The sequence below is a fragment of the Oncorhynchus keta genome, chromosome 29, assembly GCF_023373465.1.
Source record: "Oncorhynchus keta strain PuntledgeMale-10-30-2019 chromosome 29, Oket_V2, whole genome shotgun sequence".
NCBI classification, from domain to species: domain Eukaryota; kingdom Metazoa; phylum Chordata; class Actinopteri; order Salmoniformes; family Salmonidae; genus Oncorhynchus; species Oncorhynchus keta.
Window position 1 is genome coordinate 9,363,226 of NC_068449.1, and position 26,951 is coordinate 9,390,176.

The 26,951-nt window shown below is 40.9% G+C and overlaps 1 protein-coding gene across 8 annotated transcripts; it reads right to left on the reverse strand.

Annotated features, from left to right (window-relative positions):
• Positions 1-5,315: 5,315 nt before the first annotated feature.
• On the reverse strand, positions 5,316-26,506 carry LOC118362274 (heterogeneous nuclear ribonucleoprotein R). 8 transcript variants are annotated; one of them, XR_004821168.2, is made up of 15 exons: positions 26,341-26,506; positions 22,931-23,088; positions 21,476-21,594; positions 21,269-21,376; positions 21,040-21,153; positions 20,268-20,447; positions 19,937-20,072; positions 19,116-19,321; positions 18,777-18,926; positions 18,545-18,666; positions 17,876-18,417; positions 16,520-16,597; positions 12,637-12,729; positions 12,510-12,568; positions 5,316-5,534 (listed from the first exon to the last, which is right to left on the reverse strand). XR_004821168.2 is itself a non-coding variant. In XM_052485873.1 (13 exons), the coding sequence occupies exons 2-12, from the start codon at positions 23,082-23,084 to the stop codon at positions 16,569-16,571; spliced, it is 1,860 nt and encodes a 619-aa protein (XP_052341833.1). In that variant the 5' UTR covers positions 23,085-23,088; positions 26,341-26,506; the 3' UTR covers positions 5,316-12,568; positions 16,520-16,568. The 8 variants fall into 8 exon arrangements, 3 of the variants coding, with proteins under 3 accessions (XP_052341833.1, XP_035598376.1, XP_035598375.1); XR_004821170.2 differs by lacking the exon at positions 12,637-12,729; XR_004821169.2 differs by lacking the exon at positions 12,510-12,568.
• Positions 26,507-26,951: the final 445 nt, after the last annotated feature.

A 26,951-nucleotide genomic window follows, 5' to 3' on the forward strand; every position in this document is an offset into this window, starting at 1 on the left:
AAAAGCATCTACTAAATGACACATCATATTAGTACTGAGGAGTTGGCTCATTGCCACATGCCACGCCTTCGAGATATTGGCTTGAGTCGTTCTCCACTCCAGCAGAAGCCAATTGCTTTTCTCTTTCAGTGTTGGTCAACTTATAAATTGGTTTTGTTTCAGTATCCACATCTCTTAGACTGACGTTTGTCAGTGGTGGTGAGAAGACTTGGTTTTTACAGTCTGTGTTATCTCAATACTCTGCATTTGTCATGGAAACTGTCTGATACAAGGTACATGCAGTTGAAGTCAAAGTTTACATTCACCTTAGCCAAATACATTTTCAGTTCTGCCACAAATTTTCTATAGGACTGAGGGTCAGGGATTTGCGATGGTCACTCCAATACCTTGACTTTGTTGTCCTTAAGCCATTTTGCCACATCTTTGGAAGTATGCTTGGGGTCATTGTCCATTTGGAAGACCCATTTGCAACCAATCTTTAACTTTCTCACTGATGTCTTGAGATGTTGCTTCAATATGTCCACATAATTTTCCTTCTCATGATGCCATCTATTTTGTGAAGTGCACCAGTCCCTCCTGCAGCAAAGCATCCCCACAACATGATGCTGCCATCCCCGTGCTTCACGGTTGGGATGGTGTTCTTCGGCTTGCAAGCTTCCCCTTTTTCCTCCAAACATAACAATGGTTATTATGGCCAAACAGCTCTATTTTTGTTCCATCAGACCAGAGGACATTTCTCCCAAAAAGTATGATCTTTGTCCCCCTGTGCAGTTGCAAACCGTCGTCTGGCTTTTTATGGCGGTTTTGGAGCAGTGGCTTCCTCTTTGCTGAGCGGCCTTTCAGGTTATGTCAATATAGGACTTGTTTTACTGTGGATATAGCTACTTTTGTACCTGTTTCCTACAGCATTTTCACAAGGTAATTTGCTGTTGTTCTGGGATTGATTTGCACTTTTTGCACAAAAGTAATTTCATCTCTAGGAGACAGTACACGTCTCCTTCCTGAGCGGTTTGACAGCTACATACTATTGTTTGTACAGGTGAACGTGGTACCTTCAGGCGTTTGGAAATTGCTCCCAAGGATGAACCAGACTTGTGGAGGTCTACAATTTTTTTCTGAGGTCTTGGCTGATTTCTTTTGAATTTCCCATAATGTCAAGCAAAGAGGCACTGAGTTTGAAGGTAGGCCTTGAAATACATCCACAGGTACACCTCCAATTGACCCAATTGACATAAATCATAGGATTCTAAAGCCATGACATCATTTTCTGGAATTTTCCAGGCTGTTGAAAGCCACAGTCAACTTAGTGTATGTAAACTTCTGACCCCCTGGAATTGTGATACAGTGAATTATACGTGAAATAATCTGTCTGTAAACAATTGTTGGAAAAACTACTTGTGTCATGCACAAAGTAGATGTCCTAACCGACTTGCCAAAACTATAGTTTGTTAACAAGATATTTGTGGAGTGGTTGAAAAACAAGTTTTAATGATTCCAACCTAAGTGTATGTGAACTTCCGACTTCAACTGTAAGTGAGAACTGCCTCTGTAACTACTTTAAAACCCATTACATAAGAGGTGATTATGGGAACACCCAAAACCCTGAATTGTGGAAAAATTGGCATTGGTTGACCTTTGGTATGAAACATAGTGATTTGTCAAATAAAAAATAAAAATAAAAGCTGGACATCTGACAAGAACATTTCAGATCACTGGGGGCCTGATGGGTTAGATAAATTAGTTGTTTACCAGGCCAACTGAAGCATGCTTTCTACTACAAATGTCACAACGTTATTAATGGCATTGTTCAGTGTAAGCATTCTCTCATTCCTCTTATGATGTGTGGGAATAGTTAGGCTGCCCTGCTCTTGAACCTATATAAATACAAAGACATGGGACTGGAAATCTTTAACACAAAACCTTGGGAGGAAGATCCATGCATCTACTATATAAGAGTCAAGTCAACAAGAATGGCTTCTATCTTCAAGTACAATTGAGTAGTTTTGGAAATAGGCTTCTCTCACATTCAATTTTGCTCAAGTTGTTAATGCGGTGTTGGAGGTGCCAAATGGGTTGTCTGACATACCTCAAGCCACTTCTTATCGTGTCCCTGTGTACTCAAATATCTCTTTCATACAGACTAAAATCCCACTCATTTACCATGCCTGCTCTTTTATACCAGCCATTTCATATATCTGAAAGGGGTAGGAGGTTAAAACATTTTTTTTAAAGTCAATTAAAAGCCATCTAAAGACCTAAACGGTCTGTGAACATTTTGTATCTTCTTTTTTTGCAGGTAAATTTATTAACACTTCCATTGTTTAACACCTCCCTAATTTGAAATGCAAATAGCCCCCATGGTTTAAACGCTCCCCCACAACCCTCCCAATTTGCCAGTTACCCACTGATATGTATAAAACATGACTTCCACATGTTGTTGTGTCACAGCATTCATTTAAAAATGATTCAATTGAGATTTGGTGTCACTGATCTAGACAAGCCACTTCATATCGTGTCCCTGTGTATTCAAATAGTTTAAACTTCATTGTACAACAACAAGCACTGAAACAATATTTTTTATGTGACTCACTTTTACAGTATCCCTCCATCATCGAGGGACTGACTGTCACGACTTCCGCCAAGTCGGCTCCTCTACTTGTTCGTGCTCCTCTCCTTGTTCGTGCTCCTCTCCTTGTTCCGGCTCCTCTCCTTGTTCGGGCTCCTCTCCTTGTTCCGGCGGCGTTCGACGTCACCGGCTTTCTAGCCATCGCCGCTCCATGGTCATGTATCCATTTGTTTTGTTCCCTGAACACCTGGTTTTCATTCCCCAGTCAATCTACGTGTATTTATTCCTCTGTTCCCTTTCATGTCTTTGTGTGAGATTGTTGACGCGCCAGACTGGCTTGTTTTTTCACAAAGATGTTTATTGTTAAACAAAATTATTGTGACTGTTTTGCACTTTTGCCCAAATAAAGTGTGCGTGCGCCTGTTCAAAAATCTCTGCTCTCCTGCACCTGACTTCGCTACCAGTACGCACACAGCTGACACTGACCCAACTCTAATTCCAGGAGGGGAGGGCTGTGATTGTTTAGACCATCATAGTCTGGCCTGGAGGAGACACTCATACACTCCATGGTCTTTTCAATCTTTCTCCAGTGGTAGCCTTTGGTCAGAGAGTTCAATAGCAATACCATCTAAAAACGAATCTTTGGAGTAATCAAGGCACTTTCTCCATCTGTTTCCTCAGATTTCCCTCTTAAGTCAGGTAGAGTTCTCCTGCTCAGATTTCTCCACTTCTGCTTTGAAGGCCTGAGCACCTGGCCACCCAGGTGTTGGGATGTGCGTCGCACACACAATCCTACACAGGCCTTAATTACAAATACAAGTTCATGATCCAGTTGGAGCCACTTGAAATTAAAACAGTCATAAAAAAACCACACCATGCCCACACAATCTGACCCATAATCACATTAACACATAAACGCTGTGTTCCTCTCTTCTCACAGATTCTCTGCTGTCTTTCTTTTGGCAGGACACGCTCTAGGCTCTTGTCAATGTCACAAATCTAGCACAAGCCAAAAAAGATGGTGGGCTTTAAACTCTCGTGTTAATTAAGAATAAGATTTGCGTGTGCTTTTGTTTAAACACCAGGGGATTGAACCTCTAAAGCAAGCAAATGACACAGGAGACCAGACTAATGTTACATTTTTAAGCTGTTATTTGTTCAAGGTGTTTTATGCTGAAATGAGATTTGGAGGAATGAGACATAGCCACTGAAATCCGACGATCAACATCAAAAACACATTTGACTTCTTGATTCTTCATATGGCAAGCTCAAATGGTCTCAGTAAAAATAAAGCACCAGCACCATCACAAACACATTGGGCAACAAATCTGTACCAATTTGACTTACATTCAAGTTATTTTAGTATACTCTGGTACAGATTCCTTTTGATATTGTAGAGGGCCGGGTAAAAGTGATAGCATGAAGAAAGTACAAGCCAAGCACTTCAAAGGTGAGGTGGTCCTACTACTACTAAGAAGTATCCTCAAAATAAGCATTATATTCCTTCTCAAAGGGAGGAAGTGAAGTGTTTTGCTAGTCAAAGTTTATGGCCTCATTATCATCTTCAGCTGAAGGGGAGTGGTTATCTTCACTTCCCAGTAGCTAAGCACAGAGACAGCGTAAAACAATTAGGAGTGTATTACTGGGGAACTGAGATAGGAAAACAACTATTATGAATATGCTCATAACACTAAGGGTTTGGCCGTGAGTTTAATGCTCACTGTTAAAAAGAAACCGCCTAAGAGAGCAGTCTAATGACCCACTTAAGAGCCTAGTTCTGAATCTTCATTTTAACCATGGAGTCACTCATTCAATAAAAATGTATTTTATAAATGGTCAAATGTTTCCTAACTGTACATTGAACACATAGTGAGGTGAAACTATTCATGTTTAAAAAAGTTCAGAAGGAAGAAAAGCTGGACCCTCCATCTCTACTACAAGCAAGTATTTCACTGCCCTCAAGTGGTAGCAAAAGGCAACTTATTTTGAGTTCAAATCAGCTCCCGACATCTATAGAACTGCCCAAAATGAAGCTAACGAACAACATGTTCCATCAGCCTAATTCAAAGTTTGAAGCCCTTATTGGGTTGGGTAGATTTGGTATTCACTACCCAAAACAGCTGGAATACAATTACACACACTGAAATGATTCAGCAATAAACCCAGCTTAGTATCAGTCCGTGTCTACTGCCTGATGTAAGTTGCAAAATTCCTGAAACTTTCATTAAATTCCCTGTTGTTCCCAAAATCCCAGTTGGAGGATTCCTGGAATCAGGAGGGAATACGCAAGAAATCCGGAATCCTCCAACCAAGATTCCTAGAAAACCAGGGAAATTATTTAAAGTTCACAGAATTTTGCAGCCTTATGCCTGGTCTTTGGTCTCTGCAGTCAGATCAGTCTAGCAGTTTGTCAATAAAGTCGCACTAACATTGATGCCCAACAGATCAACCAATCTCAACTCATTAAAATGTTTCACATTACAATATTTTGAATGTGGACTGGGACATTAAGTAATAACCAAGTAGATGTAAACAGCAGGAAGTAATTAACCATGTAGATACTTGTGTTTGTAATATGTAATAAAATGATCATTAAATCATAAAAGATGGTACGTCAGTACCAAATCTCAGGACATAAAATGATGCCAGGAATTCACTGAATGTTTCACCTTAAACCCTAAAATATTGGGTAATAATATGAACATACACAGAACAAGAACAGAGTAGACAAAAGTCAGACACAGCAGAGTTAAATTCATTTAATTTTTTTATTGATGAATGACTTATGGCTTTCACTCTGACTTGAATAAAAAAACAGTCTCCTCTCAAATTGGACTTTGTGAGTACTGCTAAATCTGTTCAACATTTTCATGAAGGAAATTCGAGTTTGGCGAGAATCGTGGGAAAGACCCCCTCCACCACCCTCCCTTCGGAAAATCAGATCACACCTCCATTCTGCTCCCCCCACCTGTAGGCAGAAACGTAAAAAGGAAGCACCCGTGGTAAGGACTGTTCAACGTGGGTCCGAACAATCGGAATCTATGCTTCAAAATTGTTTTGATCACGTGGACTGGGAAATGTTCCGGGTCGCCTCTGAGAATAGTATCGTCGTATACAGACTCAGTGACGGGGTTCATCACAATGTAGAGGATGTAGCTCTCACTGTGACGATTAGAACTTATCCAAACCAGAAACTGAAAGTGCGAACCGCCACATTTAAAGGTTCCGAACAGTCATTCTGATTCCTATGTAAAATAATCCTTTTGACTGACTAAAATATCACCCATAATCATTTGGCATGTGTCTTGTGATGCAGTTCACTGCAGCACTGACGGATGTGTTGATATGAAAACAGCGTCAGAGTTTTAAACGACCCCCCCCCCTTCCTTTTGTCCCATGCTGACTGAAGACCTATCTAGCCAGTAACTAGCTAACACCAAACACAGATGAAAGGCGAGACATATAATTACAGAATCTTTGCCATGGATGAATAGTGGCCTAGAAGGCCAAGATTCTGGAGTCGCCTCTTCACTGTTGACGTTGAGACTGGTGTTTTGCGGATACTATTTAATGAAGCTGCCATTTGAGGACTTGTGAGGCATCTGTTTCCAGCTACAATAGTCATTTACAACATTAACAATGTCTACACTGTATTTCTGATCAACTTGATGTCATTTTAATGGACAAAATAAAGTGATTTTCTTTCAAAAACAAGGCCATTTCTAAATGACAACAAACTTTTGAACGGTAGTATATATTTTTCTGGTTGAAATCTGGTTGGGATGTCTTATAACCAGATCACAACCAGAATAAGAGGTCTTTCTTAAATATTTTGGTTTACGTCTGGTTTATGGTTCAAATCTGATGGAATTACTGACCAGTTACCTAAATGCTACACAATTTATAGACACCAATCTATATAAACATGTGCATAGTGTTTGTGGGCCATGCACCAGGGCTTCCTTTAGCCGGTAATAGCCGGTTTTTGGCCGTTAAAAAATGAAAAAGACGATAAATATAATTGGCACCGACCAATTGTCCAGAAGAAAAAATTCCATTGCAAAATAATGCTTTTTAGCCAATTGATGGGAATACCAGTCGATGGAAATGACAGGTTATGCTTATCAGTCTATAAGTTAATTAGCATATTTTTTTCTAATTAAATTGGCGCGTGTGTAGAGTATATTCGTTATGTATCTTATTTATCACATGAGTAAAGCATACAGATACATAGCCTTTCGAACCGAAAATCTGTCAAGACAGCGGGAGAGCTGCTGCGTCAGCATCTCAAACAGCAAATGCACACTGAAGGCCGACTTCATCACCATGTCACACACCACTTTGCAATGAGCTGGAGGCAGTATGCATTATGAAAACATATACTTCATTGTTTGGAACCTGAAGGTTTTACTGCATATTATGAGGCATGTCTTACCTTGCTTCGAAGTGGCCTAGCCAAAATCTGACCATATCTGTGAAGGCAATTATTTTATATCAACTTTATTTAATTGTCTGGTGGTCAAAGGCACAATCTAATCATATTGTCAACCCATGCTAGTTGTTGCATATTAGATCTCCCCGCTTTCTAAATTTTTAACAGATATTTTCATCCCTGTCACATGAAACTGTTCGCATGTGTGGTGCACTTTGACAATGTTGTTTTCCATTAAATTGCATTATGGAATGAACATTCGTGCATAGCCTACTGCCTTGTGCGCATTGCTGTGCTTATAATGTGAAGAAATAATAGTTCATCAACATTTTAAGCTAAATCAGACTCATTGCTTTTTAACGTTTTCTTATTTATTTTTTGCTTAGGCCTACTGGTTGTATGAATTTGGGATCTATCGTCTCACAACTGTCCTAGAGTCTGTTTGGAATTGGCTATTTCTTTCTCAACAAACTGACCAATAAAATAGGTCAACTTTTCTGTTGTTCTGTTCTGTTGCATGTTCTGTTGATATTAATTACCATAATTGAAATGTGATTTCGGAGAACCGTGGGTGGATGCCCTGATCAGGTTACGCACCCAATGCATCTAGGTCCGGTAAATTAAAATGCTGCCAGTCAAATGTCCAGTGCCACATTTTCTTAAAGGAAACTCTGCCATGCACCCATTGGATATAAGACACTAGAACCTTTACAATTATTCAAATCTTATTTTTCAGCAGGTTTTGCATGACTCGGCTTAACACAGTTGGCAAACAATAGCTGGCAGAGTGCACCAAATTGGGTTAGGGTCTCATGGCATAGTGTACCCAGTCAACACACTGGGCTCGAGGATATTCCGTTTGACACTCAGGGGACTAGGGATGGACTCGGACTCAAGGAGCTTCATGCGGGCCGAGCACTTTCCGATTCCGGTAGAATCGTATTACTCTGGTCTCCGCATTGATGCAAGTTACCAGTCTTGTTCAGTACACTGCAATAGATCCGGATATCTCAAGCACAACGGTAAAAACACTGGAGTTGAAGTAATTAACATTTACCAACAGATGGCATCACCGTGCCATTTTACACCCGTAGCGTGAAAAGACAGGGGGCTTGTCTGCGAGGACTGCGGGTTCCCGCACAGGCGTGTCACCTGACTGTCTAAGGGGAGCATTGATGGGCGAGGGAGCGGCCGACCTGTGATCACCTGGCATTTTGCCCAGTACCTCAAGGCCCCATGTGACTTGCTGGGGTTCCGTCTTTTGTCATGCGACCCCTATGACAATCAGGGGTCTGAGTAGGTGTAGGCTCAGCAATCCGAAGGTCAACCCTGTTACGATGGTTCAGTGATCCATTCACTTTGAGCAAGTAGGAGTATGGTGCCACTTTCTGTACACAGGATCCGAGTCTCCAGAGGCCCATCCTGTCCCTGTTTCACCCACCCTGAGTTCAGGTAAGTCTTTTGCTGATTTGTTATAGATGAACTTGGATACCTGTCTTCTGTGAAGTAGCTTCAACAGCACATCTGTCACCACACATGGCTCCAAGAGAGTGCTGGCAGAGCTGCTTTTAAGCGCCGTGTCATGAGGCGCTGGGCCGGGCTGCTATCCAAGCCTTCTGTCGGGGTATTGCGCCACTGCAGGATTGCTTTCCAGGCATCTTTGCCCTCTCGCAGAGCTTTTTTGCAGAGGTTCTTTGCGATTTTGACTGCCGACTCTGCCTTCCCATTAGCTTTTGGGTGTCGTGGTGATGAGGTGACGTGCTCGAATTCCCATTCTGCAGCAAATTTTCAGAACTCAAATTCAGAGAATTGGGGTCCATTATCTGAAATTACCCTATCTGAATGACTATAACTGGCAAACTGAGCCTTGCAGTGTTTGATCGTTGTCTCTGCTGTTGTCTCTGCTTGAGGTTGTAGTTTTGTAGGGCCAGTAGCATGCTTTGCAGTCATTTCAGGGCATTCAGGAGAGGCTTGCTGAATATAGCAATAAGGGCTTGTGATCTGCGTTGGCATGCAAACACAATGCTGAGGCACTCCTTCTCTATCTGGGCATAGTTCTGCTCTGTTGGAGTGAGTGCCCTAGGGGCGAATGCCACAGGCTGGCCCTCCTGCTTGCCTCATAATATGTAGTAAAACCTTCAGGTTTCAAACAATTAAGTGTATGTTTTCAAAATGCATACTGCCTCCAGCTCATTGCAAAGTGGTGTGACACGTTGATGAATTTGGGGCATTTCCAAGACAGCCTTCACTTTCTCAGGATCCACCCTCAATCTGGTGGAGGACAAGATGTGCCCATGAAAGCGGATCTCTGGCACTTTAAACTGAAGCTTTTTTATGCTTAGCCTTAGCTTGACCTGTCTGCATCTGACCATCAGGGCCAGCAGCTTGGCATCATGGTCACATTCTGCCTCCTCATCACTGTCCTCATAGCTCACTACGAGGATATCATCTGCCATGGGTTCCACCAACACGAGCTGTTCCACCAACAGCTCGTGCTGATACACCTCTGGAGCCACGGAGACCCCAAACGGAAGCTTCAACCACCTCTTCCAGCCCCAGGGTGTCCAAAAGGTAGTCATGTAGCTGCTGGGCTCGTTGAGCTTGCACTGCAGGAAGGCATCTCTGGCGTCCAAGAGCGTGAAGACTCTGGCCTTCGGAAGCTTGTAAAGAACATCCTCCAACGTGGGCATAATGTAATGTGAACGTCGCAGCCTGATGACCTTTTTCAGGAGTAGTGCCATTTGACCATTAACCATGATTATCTAATGGATAATCATGGTTAATGATTCATCTATGTCTTTACAGTTCCTGAAACATGTCAATGACCTTATGCCTGGCCTCTACTGCAGTGCTTAGCCACCCACTCAGTTAACAGGGACCTATTCTGCCACATCCCAAGGAAAGGAGAGAGAACCACCCCTCCTTAAATCTATAGCCATCGACTATGATACACACTAAGAAAAAAAGAACGTAAAATGGTTCTTCGGTAGACCCTACAGTAGAACCCTTTAAAGAATCCCTTTTTGGTTCCAGGTAGAACCCTTTTGGTTCTAGGTAGAACCCTTACCTGGAAACAAAAAGGGTTATCCAATGGAGACAGCCAAAGAACCCTTTTTGAAGCCTTTTTTCTACTGTAATCTGATCTTCAATGTGGACAGAGGAGAAAATGCCTTTGCTACCACTCGTGTGCACACTAGTGTAGTTGCTAAGTTAAATGTGAGCAGTTGAGACATTTAACATAGACAACGAGACATTTTTTGTAGATTCTGACTGTTAAATATACAGCATTACTGTTCTGTGGTGTCTTGCATGTCTACATTATGCCAATAGGTAATTTATTTTCTTCTCTTTTTATGCTTACAGTAAGTGTCATGAAAAGCCAGAAAACTCAGGAGGTTGATTTGTTGTGGGCCCTCTGGAAAGTCCTAAAATACACCCCTGACTGCCGTGATGAAGCTGATTCTCTTCACAGCAGATCTGACTCATTGCACCACTCTTGAAGAAGGCCACTACGCTCACATTCGCTTTTTGTGCTCAGAGATCCTTGACGAGGATCTACCCCATCATAACATTCATCATTAATACAAAAAGCAATTTGGCCTTTATATACTCTGTGTCCCAGTCTTTCCATGCATGTAATGTCTGTGGGTGAATCTTGAAACAATTACAGTTTGCAGATGTGCAAAATATTGTGATGTAGATTTGTTTTTGCCACTGCTTGATCTAATGGGGGCGGCAGGTAGCCTAGTGGTTAGAGAATTGAGCCAGTAGCCAAAAGGTTGCTGTATCAAATCCCCAAGGTTACAAGGTAAAACTCTGTCTTTCTGCCACTGAACAAAGTAGTTAACCCACTGTAGGCCGTCATTGTAAATACGAATTTGTTCTTAACTGACTTGCCTAGTTAAGAATATGTTGCAGATTTCAACTTTCATTGGTGCCTATGGAAACAAATAGAAAGGTAACAAACAATGTATTCAATTTCCAACTTTATCCTCTGAAATACTTTTTGCAGCAGGTGGGCATTATAAGGTTATGATGAGGTCTTAACTATGACCACATAATATAGTGGTCAGAGTTAACAATTATGGTGATAATTATCGGCAACTGCTCATATGGTGGTCAGTAAAAAAAATCATATTCTGGTCGGTAAAAAGTTGTACAAAAAACAACGTCCATTTCAACCAGTTTGTGAACAGAAGAAGATGTCTTTTCAACCAAGTTTTGCCCACTGGGTGGTCTTTTGAACATTTTAGTGTCTATAGCTACTATGATATAAATGGAGCTATGAATTTGCTATGACAGCAAAATGCAGATTTTTTTCTCTCAACTCCATAATAGGAAAAGTCAAGTTATATTAATAAATATTCAATTAGCTACTGGGCATTGACGTGATTTTTTTTTACAAAACATAGAGCAACAAATTGAATACCAGAGATTCATAGAGCAACAAATTGAATACCAGAGATTCATAGAGCAACAAATTGAATACCAGAGATTCATAGAGCAACAAATTGAATACCAGAGAATCATAGAGCAACAAATTGAATACCAGAGATTCATAGAGCAACAAATTGAATTCCAGAGAATCATAGAACAACGAATCGAATTCCAGAGATTCATAGAGCAACGAATTGAATTCCAGAGAATCATAGAGCAACGAATTGAATTCCAGAGAATCATAGAGCAACGAATTGAATTCCAGAGAATCATAGAACAACGAATCGAATTCCAGAGATTCATAGAGCAACGAATTGAATTCCAGAGAATCATAGAGCAACGAATTGAATTCCAGAGAATCATAGAGCAACGAATTGAATTCCAGAGAATCATAGAACAACGAATCGAATTCCAGAGATTCATAGAGCAACGAATTGAATTCCAGAGAATCATAGAGCAACGAATTGAATTCCAGAGAATCATAGAGCAACGAATTGAATTCCAGAGAATCATAGAGCAACAAATTGAATTCCAGAGAATCATAGAGCAACAAATTGTATTCCAGAGAATCATAGAGCAACGAATTGAATTCCAGAGAATCATAGAGCAACAAATTGAATTCCAGAGAATCATAGAGCAACAAATTGTATTCCAGAGAATCATAGAGCAATACATGTAATTCCAGGGAGAAAAAATTCCAACACTGGGAGCTGATATGCAATTGGAGTAAGCTCTAACAGCTTCAAGCTCGACCCCAAAGCATTTATAATGTGGTCTGTAGTTCTTTAGACAAGAGACAGAGCTCTTGTTTTCACCTCTAAAAGGTAATTGCCACAGGCAGCTATTTTTGCTAATCCTTACGACACATTACATTTGATAAAAGTAGTGTTTAGACTCTAGAGTAAGTTTCTGTAAACTAAGGCTTATGATAATGAACAGAATTACTATTTTTGGTATTCTGAATCGTATACTGTATTCTTTCTCCAAGTAACTCATCATTTCTTCCAACTCCAAAGTTAACTTCTCTAACTGTGTATTGAGGGATACAGTACTTTTCTCTCTACCTAAACTCACCCAGACACTGACGTTTTCTTTCTGCATCTTAATCCCCACAGGGATTTATTTGGTGAGACCTGAATCAGAGGGAGAGAAAGACAGTGAAAGAGAACAATGGTTTGGGAAGAAAACATCCTAAACTTACCCCGTAGTCCTTACAGCTGCCTCTGTCTGGGAGCCCCACCTAGCAAGTCCACATCGTGACAAGACTGGGTCGGGGCCACCTCGGACACGCATCCTGATAGATAAGCCAGGTGACAAAAGCAAGGAGTTAAAATACGATAGAGAAGTACCTACATCACTCCTCCTGGAAGTCATCTGAAATTAATCAGATTATTTTGTTGATTCCTTTTTGTTTTTTGGAACCACAGGGTTGAGAATTAAAACGGTTTGGTTGTGAATTTCTGAAGTTAGGTGTAGCTAGTGCATTGGCACCATTTGGTTGTTGAATCTTTTGTAGCATGGTAATAATCTATTGTATTTGGCTTCTGGTTGAGAGATCATTTGGTTCTAATTGCAAAATTACATTGCATTGCAAATTGAGCATAAAATATATATTCTGTATATGATGTTATCCAGTGTTTATCAATTAATTTGAAATTAGCAACATTCAGATCCTTATTCAGAGATAAGGGTGCTTGTGTGAGCCAAAGTTTGATGAATTTACATAGGACTTCCATTTCATAGTCATATACAGCATCAACAAGACAACTCTCAAAATCTTACATACAAGAGATGACAGGGCAAAATACATGTGGAACAATATACAGAACCAGTCAAAAGTCTGGACACACCTACTCATTCAACGCTTCTTTCTACATTGTAGAATAATAGTGAAGACATCAAAACAATGAAATAACTCATATGGAATCATTGTAGAAAGCAAAAAAGTGTTAAACAAATATATTTTTGATTATTCAAAGTAGTCTTGACAACAGCTTTGCACAGTCTTGGCATTCTCTCAACCAGCTTCAAGAGGAATGCTTTTCCAAGTCTTGAAGGAGTTCTCACACTTGTTGGCTGCTTTTCTAGCTGCTTTTCCTTCACTCTGCGGTCCAACTCATCCCAAACCATCTCAATTGGGTTGAGGTCGGGTGATTGTGGAGGCCAGATCATCTGATGCAGCACTCCACCTCTCTCCTTCTTGGTAAAATAGCCCTTACACAGCCTGGAGGTGTGTTGGATCATTTCCTGCTGAAAAACAAATGATAGTCCCACTAAGTGCAAACCAGATGAGATGCCGTAATGCTGCAGAATGCTGTGGCAGCCATGCTGGCTAGTGTGCCTTGAATTCTAAATAAATCACAGACAGTGTCACCAGCAAAGCACCTCCACACCTCCTCCATGCTTCACGGTGGGAACCACACATGCAGAGATCATTGGAACAAAAAATCTCAAATTTGGACTCATCAGACCAAAAGACAGATTTCCACCGGTCTAATGTCCATTGCTTGTGTTTCTTGGTCCAAGCAAGTCTCTTGTTCTTATTGGTGTTGTTTATTAATGGTTTCTTTGCAGCAATTTGACCATGAAGGCCTGATTCATGCAATCTCCTCTGAACAGTTGATGTTGAGATGTGTCTGATACTTGAACTCTGTGAAGCATTTATTTGGGCTGCAATTTCTGAGGCTGGTAACTCTAATGAACTTATCCTATGCAGCATAGGTAAATCTGGGTCTTCCTTTCCTGTGGTGGTCCTCATGAGAGCCAGTTTCATCATAGCAATTGATAGTTTTTGAAAAAACTTGAAGAAACTTTCAAGGTTCTTGATATTTTCCGCAATGACTGACCTTCATGTCTTAAAGTAATGATGAACTGTCATTTCTCTTTACTTATTTGTGCTGTCCTTGCTATAATATAGACTTGGTCTTTTACTAAATAGGGCTATCTTTTGTATACCATGTCACAACAAAACTAATTGGCTCAAATGCATTAAGAATGAACAATTCCATAAATTAACTTTTAACAAGGCACACTTGTTAAAATACATTTTGATTTGTTTAACACTTTTTTTGGTTACTACATGATTCCATATGTGTTATTTCATAGTGTCGATGACTTCACTATTATTCTACAATGTAGAAAAAAGTACAAATAATGAAAAACCCTTGAATGAGTGGGTGTGTCCAAACTTTTGACTGGTAATCTATAGGTATACACATTTCACATAAAAATGCCTGGGGCCATATGTGTGCAGGGACCATCATGTATTTATTTTAGCATAAGATAACACTTGCGCAGACGCACATTAGGGTACGGGTCAAAACTATTCGATACGGAACGGTGGAGGGCTGATATGTCAGGAATAACACTGAGTAAAAATTCAAAGCCCACTCCAGGATATGACTCAGGATATGAGAGTAGCCTGAGATCTCCATTGAAAAGATCAATAAATAAGCATATCCAATAGATTGCCTCACAGTTGAATCAAACAGCAAAAGGTACAGCAACAGGATTTACTCTGGGGTTGGGTACGGTCAGATACTTAGCTACTTTTCATTTTCATTTTGAAATGTATTAGCATTGCTAGCTGAGAATGAGAGGACGTGAGTATCCAGCCTGGAGCGCTGTAAGCTGGATAATCAATTATAATAAATGTATTATGTAATATATAATACATTTCATTTTTGAACATTCAAGTCTATATTAATAATGAACAGAATGTGATTATATTATCACAGTTGGCTCTCTTATAAAAGTCGACCATCAACTGTATTAGGAGAAAAAAACTCATGCCAGACGCCATTGTATTGAAAACACTAACACATCAAATATCACTATTCACTAAACTCCAACATGGTGATAAACACTAGACAAGTGGTCCTATTCTAAACAAAACCTATTCTGTCTATAATACAACAGTAACTGGCTTTATTCCGTCCAGCTAAATCAGCATGGAACTCTGTGCCCGATAGTCTGTCAGAAAACAGCTATCTGATCAGTTAAGTAATGTGAGTGTATAAACAGATGACTTAGGGGGGGTTGTTGGTTCAACTCCAAGGCAAATTGTCATTACTGTGCCCTTAAACTGATTATGTTTGGCAAATTTGAATAGATGTATATCTGAATAAGCCCGAGACAGGGTGCCAGAGTAGAGACAATGAACAGTGATCATGAAGTCCATATGTACTTCCAAAGATCCATTATGGGGCAACAGTATCCAATCTTTCAGTACAAAGAGATTAGCCAATCGTGTGGTGCTTCCACAAGACGTTCAGTAGACATAAGATTCCAATTGCATTAGTCCTCCAGATTCCAAATGGTGAGCAGGAAAACATTTATCTCTATCTTCAGACTTGTTTTGCCAAATTTAGACATGTGCATTTGGAACATGAGGCCATGATAGGTCTATAAAGCAGGATTGTCCCAAGTGCAGGAACACAGTTGAATGTTGGCTTTAATTCACTCTTTTCAGGTGAACCCAAACAAAAAAATAGCTGATGCAGCACTTACACATAATCACAGGATAGTCTTTTTCATCTGCCCTCTTTTATGAATCTCATTCAGGATGGCAGTGGGCTTTTGACGTTCAACCATCAAGTGATATGCTAATACAGCATATACACACAGACTGATCCTTTTTCATCTGCCCCCTTTTTGTTTTTCTTAAGGACAGCAGTGAACTTTTGACTTTCAACAAAAGGTGACACCTAATCTGCATAACCTGTACCTACAATGTCTTTGGTCTCTGGCAAGGTAGCGCTAGTTTGGGGAAGCTTTGTGACTGTAGTCCTCATACGAGGAGAGCGCTATTTTCTATGTTCTGCTCAGTAAACACACCACTGCATTATCTGTGTTCACGCATAAACCTCTAAGTATTTTCCATTCACCTTACCACAATTTATTTTACTAGAGGTGTTTACCAGAAAACTAATTTAGTCATTTTCAACATGAGTTAACATCAGATACCAGCTGATGTAATAAAACTGGTGCATTATTTTACTGAGCAAAACAAGTGAAGTGGGCTGAGGCCCCTCAGCAGAGGAGAGTAGCGCCAGTTTAGCGGTGAAGAGGTAAACCAGGCTCACCCTTCTTTGGGGAAGAACACAGCAGAGAATAGATGTGTTCCTCACTCACTCAACCCGCTGCCGTTCTCGCGTCTTCACCTGGGGTAATTCGGAATAAAAGGAGAAACTTAAACAAACAAAACACAAAATAAAACTGTTAAGTTGTAATAAAATGGGAGAGTAGCTAAATAAGAAATCAAAAGGATAAAAAAAATATCAGAAAAATATGCTGTACTATTTACATTGCCGGGAAATGGAGGGGCCAGGAAATAGCACATTTGCGTGAATTGCCAGGTGTACGGTGTAAATGTTTTGATGTCACTTTACACTATTTGGTGTAAAGATGCCCAAATTGGAATAGCAAAACATCAGTCAAATAACTATATGATCTTAATAAAAGCAGTTGCTTTGTGTCTTTCATAAAAAAAATTCAGATCACTCACATTCAAGGCCAAACATGGAGGTCAAAATTAGTCTAATCATGACACGACTTGACACAACTGAATTTGAAATAGCTGATAATTGAATGAAGTATGGTTGAGTTTTATTGAAATGTAACAAGAACATTTTTATAAATACAAACACATCAAAGAGCAAATTGTCTTGGCGATTAAGGTTTTGCCAGACCCATTATCTAAAAGGGCAAATTTGAGAGAGCTGTAGTAATACGTTTAGAAAAACACAGTTTGTCTACTTCTACGAATGCTTAACATACAACTTTTACGTAACTATTCCGGTACATGAAAAAGTGCAATTTTCCTCTCCTTTTTCCCCCACCTCAGCAACAAAACTGAAAATAAAGCTTTCAGTTTAAAGCCTTTATGTACAAGCAAAGTCCTATGCCTACCTATCAGAAATCTGGGAAGGAAAATGTCCAATGAGGAGAGGGGTCTGGGAATGGGTTGCTGGCCAGTCACTGAACGATTCTCATGATTGCAAATGCTTTCTCAAATAATTTTTCTCTTCTTTTTTTTATGATCGTCCAATTTTTCCTGTAAATGCCAGCTTAAAAAAGCTAAACAAAAAAATCTTAAATTTAAAAAAATAATAAAATAATGGTATAAAATGTCCCAAGTAGCCACAAGCAAAGCAAAAAAGGATTAGCACAAATTATTAAGCAAGCTTATGTATGTACATTCATATTTTGCTCCATATTGGTACTGTAGTGCAACAAATCCATATTTCTAATGTTATTTATGCATTTTGATTCATTTTTTATTTTGTTTCTATTTCTTTTGAATGTGAAGGGTGATATATACACACAGCCAATCAAAGGTTGCTGTCAAAGCCCAATCCGTTCATGTTTTGTCTACTTCCATTGGTGCCCATAAGAATCTTGGTAAAACTCCTGGTTGTCATTATTGTAACCATAGTTACCAGAGTAGTCGCCACCTTGTTGCAGGGGTTGCTGGGCAATGGGTTGGGAGCCCCAGTTCTGGTTGTTGGTCTGCCGGCGCTTGGAGTCCGGTTGGTTGTAACCGTCAGCCTTCCTCTTCCCGCCCAAGTTGTCCCCGCGGTTTCCCCTGGCCCCTCTGATGCCGCGGCCCCTCTGCTGGGGCGGACCTCCCCGGCTCCCACGGCTTCCCCTCGGTACACCCATAGGAGCCCCCCTTTGGACGTAGCCACCTCTGCCACGAGGGGGTGGTGCTCCTCGGCCTCTAGGGGGAGGGGGGGCACCTCGACTCACCCTGCCCCCCCTTCCTCTCGGCACGTAGACATCATCGTATCCCCCGTAGTAAGGGTCGTCGTAGCCACCTCGGTAGTCATGGTAGTCGTAACCACCCCCGTAGTAATCATCGTAGTAGTCCTCGTAACCGTAGTAGTCTGGAGGGTAGGCATAGCCACCTCTCCCACCTCGGCCCCTGCCTCGCATGGGAGGCGGCATGCGTGGAGCAGGATAATAGTAGTAATCATCATATCTGTGACAACAACAAAGCAAACAGTGACATACGAAATAAGACAAATGGCAAAAAAATATCATAATACAGTCATACCAGCCACTCCAAGCGGACTGGGCGTGGCTAGGTGCGGTCAACCTCTACTCACCCTGTGGTCCTAGTTGGCTGTCTCTGGGCCTGCCGCTCTTTCCTCTTCCTGTCCGGAGGCTTTGCCAGAACAATCTCTATCTCCTCGCCTTCCAATTCTTTGCCATTCATTTGTTGCATTGCCTAAACAGTGATGGGTTTCCCCAAGTGAATTTCCCAGAGATTCTCTACAAGCACAGCGCGAACACATAGCATGCATACTCCAAGGAGGTGTAGAAGACGCCACTACTCACCTTCACGGCAGCATCTCTGTCCTCAAAGTGAACAAAGGCATAGTCTTTCAGCTTCTTGACCCGCTCCAACTTCCCAAACTGGGAGAAGGTTTTCTCTAGGAGCTCCTCTGTGACCGGTGTGGCCAGGTTCCTCACAAACAGCACCTTTACCTGGTGGAAGACCAACACAGTGAGTTTAGAAGTTGTTCTCTGGCATAGAACGGCCAGTTCTCTCAGTGTAATGTTTCTACATGAAAGATATCTGGGTATTTCCTCTACTCCCCAGTATCTGTGATTTAACATCCTTTGCTGTAGTCAGACACTAGCTTGACGGAGGGGGGGGGGTCTTCAGGACCTTACCTTTGCCATAATCTCTGGGTCCGGTTCGTCTACTGGATCTGCCCACTCCACAGTAACAGGGTTCCCCCACACCTTCACCTTGCCACTCATGAGGCGGCGACGGGCCTGGGCCGCAGTTTTGTGGTCCTCGTATTCTAAGAAGCAGAAGCCACGGTTCTTCTTTTTATCATCTGGCTGGTGGTAGAGTATCACCTCCACGAGGCCCTCTGGTGGAGGCACACATATGTGCATGGTCAAAAAGAATCACAGGAAAAGCCTCCATTACACTGATTATATAATATGAGTGTAATATGATCGACAAGGACATGAGGTCACCGGTAAGAATAGATTCATGAAATCATTTGGGGTGAATGTCAGAACACACAGGGCTGCACCAACCGGTAAGGTATGAAGATAGGGAAAAAATGGCAGATCTTTATATTTAAGTGGGGTATTTATTTTACTAGGCAAGTCCGTTAAGAACAAATTCTTATTTTCAATGACAGCCTAGGAACAGTGGGTTAACTGCCTGTTCAGAGGCAGAACGACAGATTTGTACCTTGTCAGCTCGGGGATTTGAACTTTCAACCTTTTGGTTACTAGTCCAACACTCTAACCACTAGGCTACATTTACATTTACATTTAAGTCATTTAGCAGACGCTCTTATCCAGAGCGACTTACATGAATCAGATAACTTAATAACTTGTTGAAAATCTCTATGAAAGTATGTAAGAATCTCCAATTTCCTTGTACTTGTCAGACGATGTTTCAAATATAAAACCTTATTTAAATTGAGGGCACCAAAAAATATGATATAACAATGGTACTGATTTTCTCTAACCTGTGACTTTGCTGAAATCTTCCAATATGCTTTCTCTTGTCTTGTTCTTTGGAATTGACCCAACAAACAGCCGATTGTTTGCGACAGAGATGCAGACACCCAGGTATTTGCCCGACCGGATTTCATAATTATCACACTAGAACAAAAATATAAACAAAAAGTGTTCTCAAAATTGACCCCCACACAGATAAGTCATGCAGTTACACTTCCCAGATAACTCTGGCATGATGAGACACAGTGACCAACCTGTACGTTCATGGCTAGCGAAGCAAACACCATAAATGACCATGTCATGCTCTTTACTTGTGGCGATTAAAAGGGGAAATCTTACAAGCTTGACGGCCTCTAGGGCAGCATCTTTATTGCAGAAGGTGATGAAGGCATATCCTCTGTTCTGACCCGAAAGAAGGGGGTCCATCATTAGACGCAGGTCCCAAATGGGCCCGGCTTTCTCAAACAGAGGCACCAGCTCATCCTCATACAAGTCTCTGGGGATCTTGCCAACAAATACCTGCATTGATAAGATCAAATTGGCAAATTACAAGCATACTGTGTAGCTTTGATTGTATTCAATGCATTTTTGACTTGGACAAGATGGAGCACTCTAGGAACTTAAGAGGTCGATTTGTGAAAAGGCATATTAGATAATATCATAACTTTAAAGGCTGAGTAAGATGTTTCAGAAGCCGGTAGATTCATTACTTACCAACAACAGTTGCAAATCCCAATAAAATTACATCACGTTTTAAAGTTGACTTTCCCTCCTTTGTCTACCTATACTAAAAATGGTGTGGTTCAAAGTGAGGTATTTATTTAGTTCCAATAGCACCAATGTTTGCTAGCAAGTTTCTAACTGCATTGTGGCATTAACTAACCATTAATTATTTACATATAACATTTTAATTTGCATATATTTGTGGACGAAAATCTGACTTATTGCACCTTAAAAATGTTGAACCATAATAAAATTGCTTTCGTTTCCTTAAGGTTGCAAATGTTTTTTTCTACAGCCCAAAATTGAGAGGAGGACACCTCCTTAACAGCCAATAAATAGCCTGCATGAGAAGACTGACAGACAATAGAAAAGAGGTTGTGCTTCTTGCCTCTGTTCCGATTCCAGGCTGGGCCCCTGAGTACACCTCGTCAGGTGGAGGCCCCCCATACTTCCTCTGTCCTGTGGTGACATCCAAAGTGTAACCTGTTCTTTCCAGAAGAGCCTAAACAGTATCAACGACAGATACATTCACTCAGAGACCTTTAGTACATATGTCCATCATTGTTAAAACATAAGCTTATGGAACTTAATGAGAAAAGAAGAAACAATTTGTTCACCTTTATCTTAGTCTCATCAGGACCCTTTGTGGATTCTTGAACTTTACTTCCTTGCTTTTCTCGCTGTCGGTATGTCTTCATCACACCACAGAGAAATGCACTTTTGTTCTGAGAGAGGACCAATAGCGTTTAGTGTAAATCACTTGTATACCTTGTTGTGTCTTTGAAAGACTACTCTTGAGCGACAGTGTGGACAGGACCACTCACCTGCACATGTGACAGGTCACTCTCCCTGAACTGCTGTAACACTGACAGGGCTCCCTCCTCATTGAACTCCCTCAGGGCGTCGATGGCTCTCTCGTCCAGGTCAGCGTAAGCCACCAGTCCTGGGATGCACACACACACACACAACCACACAGACAGAGAGACAGAGACAGAGTGAGACAGAGAGAGAGAGAGAGAGAGAGAGAGAGAGAGAGAGAGAATTCTATTTAGGTGGAGTCTGCGGATCCGTAGGTAATCACCATGCCCCCTTGTTTTTTTGCCCCGAGAGCTGAAGATCCAATTTACGTTCTTTCGCATGTATTAATTTACGGACACATTTTTTTTTTAACATAGCTGCTGCTCAACCTCCCCCTTCACATTTCTCTCTTTACCCACCCTCTTATGAACCCTCAAACAATTCTATCTACATGATCATGTAGGCTACGTCTCTGCCTCATATTTCTGAACATGCGGCTATTAGAATGACATTTTTTTTTAAATTAAAAAGTAGGCTAATTTAGGGTGTAGGCTACAACCTTCTCTGTCTGTTGAAACTAAGGATAATGCCGTAGCACAAGCAGGGGCGCAGTTTACACAACGCATTGGGGCAAAACAATCTGCGTTTTAGACACGCATGTACATTTCTGATAATGTCATCTTTATAGTTATGCTTCCATAATGTAGCCTGAGAAGCTAAAATAAAATAACACTGCTACTTTGACTGCTTGTCTGCCCCCTGCTTTGCAAATGTTTGCAGTGATGGTGAAAAAAACAACATTAAATTGCTATATAGACTGCTATATAGACTGTCTGTGTCTTGCTCCTGGTTGAGATGCTGTCTAAATTGTCGCATGTACAGCCTCCTGAAAAAAGAACATGAAATCGTTACTTAGACTGCCTTTTTGTGTTGTGCTTATGTTTGCAATAGCCTACTGTTACAACAGACAAAATGTTTTGTTGTACAATAAGTCAATCATGTCTATTGTACAACATGTCAACGTCTGTAGACTACACCAGGCAAAGATGTCCGATCATCCACGCGGAGAGTAAGGGGCAGCGGCAACATAAAAAAATCTACATAGAGCATCCTGTACATGCGCAGGCCCTCTCTGACCTTTAGTTGTCAGGAAGAACGGTTCAGGAAAAGTCGGATCGGCAGCCACTCCGTTCTATTTATAGGGTCACAACTAAGTCATACATTCCTGGTGAGAGTCACTGAAACATGATGATGACGCCCGGGGGAGAGGGCTCTCTCTGTAAGTCACCATTACACTGCTATGAGCTCAACGCTCACTGACTCCTTCACTCAACGTGATTTACATCATACCGCTGACCAAGGTGGTATCCTTTGGTTGATAGTCTTCTTGAGCTTGCAGAAATATACATTATGATGTCTTAAGAAATATCATGCAATGCAATCAAGAAGTAGTGAGAACAACCCCCGCCCTTTGCACTTACCAGTCTGAAATATCTTATCCAGGCTCTCCGCCACTTTCTGTGGAAGGCCTGCATCTATGAGTGTCTGGTAGTTCTCTGTGTGTGTTACTGTTATGTCCATTGGTTCGTCTTCCTCCTTAACTGGAGCAGAACTGCCATTCACTTCAGCTGCCATTCTCCTTTGGGTCAAATGATGTGAATCAAAAGAGATACCATGGGACTAGACACCACATGAAGAAGCAGGCCTATACATCACCTATGCTGCGCATTCACAAACAATATGTAAGACATGATAATACAATACCAGCTAGTCTACAATGAGTAGAATACTATTTACTGCCCAATTATGGATATGAACATGTTAGGTATTGGGTCAAATGCAACTGTGATGCAATAGGCCTATTTATTTGCCATTGCCACCTGACCCACCGTTAGCTAGCTAATGTCATCGTCATGCAAGAGTCCAATAAACCTCCACAGCAGGGGAAGAATTATCATGCCTACGTCGACAGAAATTCAGTGGATACATTTTTAAATGTGAATCATAGAAATACGGAAAGTTCAGCTTGGTAATAAGTTAGCAAGCTAGCTGGCTATCTATCTACAGAGCATTGTTATAGAGCCAACCACTGATGTCTGACAGGGGCACAGTACTGAAGCCACCAAGCAGCCATTCATACTCCTCCATTGTAAAATGTTATTTTTTTTAAATAATAGATTTTGGAAGCTATAAAGATGTGTTTATTAATGTCTACAGTCGTTTTTGCTAAGTATATTATATTAAAGACACCTTAATGCTTATTTTTTTTATTATATTATGTGAACTAAACAAAGAAGTAAAAATAAAAAATATATATTTCAAGTAGGTTACTTTTAGTCAGTAGTTCTGAAAGTAGCACTCACGAGCCAAAAGTGGTCCCCAAAGTTGTGTACTACATCACATATGTGCATCGCAATATGTGCACATGTCATTGCTCTCTCACTCACTCTGATGTATGTGCATCTTGCTAGATGTCACTCAAATGGCGAGGGGCTGAAGCTCATTGGCTAGAACTCGAATTGCTAGGGGGCTGGCACACGTGGGGGGAAATGTAGGGAAATGGTGCAGAAATGTTGTGGCTAATGGGGAACATGCATAAAGATGGCAAAATTCAGATATGACGTCATTGGCCTTATTCGAGAAGACCAAAACTGTAATGTATCATGGGCAAATTGTGATTGACTGACCTACAAATAATAATGAGTAGTTATTTATGGTTCGAGGTTCTTTGTAGATCAGTCAGTCGAACAAGCTCATTGTTTTAGCACTATCTACTGAGTTTTTAAACTACTGTGCACGATATGGTTCAACGTGCCAATAAATGAGCACAATCTACATTTTAGTTTTTCCAAATTGCTGGTGTATTGAAGCTAAAATTGAGATCTTGTATACTCTAATGACCATACAAAAAAAGTGCAATGGAGAGAGCTATGTACAATACTGCTAAATTAGCAAAACGAGGAATTTGTGGTAAGTACATGGGAAACACCATCTTTTTGCAACTCCGCTATTGAGGTAAAACAGTAATTCTGCTCATAGATTAAGCACGCATGAACTACACATTGACACATCCAGACCAAAGCGGGTGGTTTAAAAAATATTTAGTAGTCGCCAAAGTTCCGGGGGATGTCTTTAAAACTTCTTCGTGATCGGTGTCCAGTCCAGGGAACAGTTGAGCTAATGTAGGCTAATGTAATTAGCATGAGGTTGTAATAACAAGAACATTTCCCAGGACATAGACATATCTGATATTGGCAGAAAGCTTAAATTATTGTTATTCTAATTGCACTATCCAATTTACAGTAGCTATTAAAGTGAAAGAATACCATGCTATTGTTTGAGGCGAGTGCACAGTTTTGAACATGAAAGTTATTAATAAACAAATTAGGCACATTTGGGCAGTCTTAATACAAAATTTTGAACAGAAATACAATGGTTTATTGGATCAGTCTAAAACTTTGCACATACATTGCTACCATCTAGTGGCCAAAATCTAAATTGCAGCTGTGCTGGAATAACACATGGCTTTTCTCTTGCATTTCAAAGATGATACCAAAACATAAATAAAAGTTTTTTTTCTTTGCATTATCTTTTACTAGATCTATTGTGTTATATTCTCCTACATTCATTTCACATTTCCACAAACTTCAAAGTGTTTCCTTTCAAATGGTTACAAGAATATGCATAGGTGGCTGTGATGGCCTGGTACTTCCAGCCAACCTCGTGGGCCAGACGCCCGAGGAGGGCAAACTGGGGAAGGTAGGTTCACTGCATTGTCGGAACTAGAAGCACAAGCATTTCGCAACACTCGCACTAACATCTGCTAACCATGTGTATGTGACAAATAAAATGTGATTTGATTTGATACCCTTGCTTCCGGTTCCTGCCTGAGTTACAGGCAGTTAGATCTGGGTATGTAATTTTAGGCAAAAATGTTTCCTTAAGAGATTATAGTATTTTTTTAAAGGAGTACTAATGTTACTGTACCCAGAACAACAAATACTTAAAAACATGTAATTTTGTCTTTGTAACATCTGAACTACTGTGGAACTCAATTCATTCCTGTGGATGACTGCTGCTGAGGAGTACCAATATGGCAACCGGTGGCGTCAAAGCCTCTCATTGGCTATTACATTGCATCCGCAATACAGACTTTACACATCATTGTAGCCAACCAAGCAGGAGATAAGTGCCAGTGTAATGTGATGTGTTATTTTACCCCCTCGCCCAACTGTCCATTGTATACTCTTTATACACACACACATGTTCACCATGTACCTTTGTATTGATTTGTCAATAACGGTTGCATACTGTGAAACCACACACAAAAATGAGTGCCAGTGTCGACCAGACAGCCACCTGAATACTTTTTCGCGCGCTATATTACAAGTATGAGGTAATACACCATTCACGTGCTAGATTGCTAACCGAGATGCACTTCAATCTATGAAATTCAAGCACGATATTACAATAACGTTACTTTTAACTGAAAAGTGCGACAAGTAGCTAAGCTAGTCGGTTGAAATATATTTTGCATGTGGGAGGTACATCTGGCTAACGTTACTACTAGCTGGGTTGCACGATGCATGTCTGGCTGGTATGTCTGGGACGTGGGCTCGTCTGTAGTACACAAAGCTAAGCAGACCCGCCCCCCTCGACTGAGCATAATTGGCCATTCGCTTACATTAATACCAGTACATATGCAATTACAAATGAAGATCAAAAGGCATCGATTACATTCCATTTGATTTCAGGTGTTTCCCCCCCATGATTAACTAGTGTCCAACACTGGGGCCTAATCGCTCTAGCTAGTTGCTACAGTATCGCAATTTCAACAGCCCATTTTGCTAATCCTTCCCGATCATGAATAACAAAACCTGGAAGCACTTACCGCTCCACAAATCCCAGTATTTAAAAAAAAAAAGTTAATTGTCACGAAATGCCAAATGTGAACAAAAGTGTCCCGAGAAATTGTGATTCTTGTTTATTTGGGTTTGCACATCGGAGAATGACCGCTCTGGCGCTCGTTCACGCCCCTTTCTCGCGGTCAACCCGACCCTGCCAGCCGCGCGCACGCATCTGATCCACGGGGTTTCCGACAGCATTTCACAAGGCGTTGAACAGGATTAACGCCATAGCAATATATTGTTACATTAACGCATTTAGCACTGGTTAATAAGCACTTATTACACGCAAAATGTGTCTTTTGACAAATATACAACCTGGATGTTGCTTAAATTGTAAATATAAACAGCATTTTGTCGAGGGGTGCTATCATTGTGTTCTAACTTTGATCAGAAGTAATACTGTTCATCTCTAGCAGTAGAGCGGCATCTCAAGATTCATTACTCTTTTTTCCCCCACCTTTATTTAACCAGGTAGGCTAGTTGAGAACAAGTTCTCAATTACAACTGCGACCTGGCCAAGATAAAGCATAGCAGTACTTGCACTCTACTTACATTCCCTTCTCAACTTCATGCAACTCAAACACAACAAAAAAAT

Coding starts and splice junctions, on each gene's coding strand:
- LOC118362274 (XM_035742482.2), bottom strand. CDS start 23,084: ATGGCAGCTGAAGTGAATGGCAGTTCTGCTCCAGTTAAGGAGGAAGAC. Junction 19,322..19,936: donor AGATTTCAGCAAAGTCACAG/GTTAGAGAAAAT, acceptor TGCCTCCACCAG/AGGGCCTCGTGGAGGTGATA. Junction 18,667..18,776: donor ACAGAGATGCTGCCGTGAAG/GTGAGTAGTGGC, acceptor ATCACTGTTTAG/GCAATGCAACAAATGAATGG.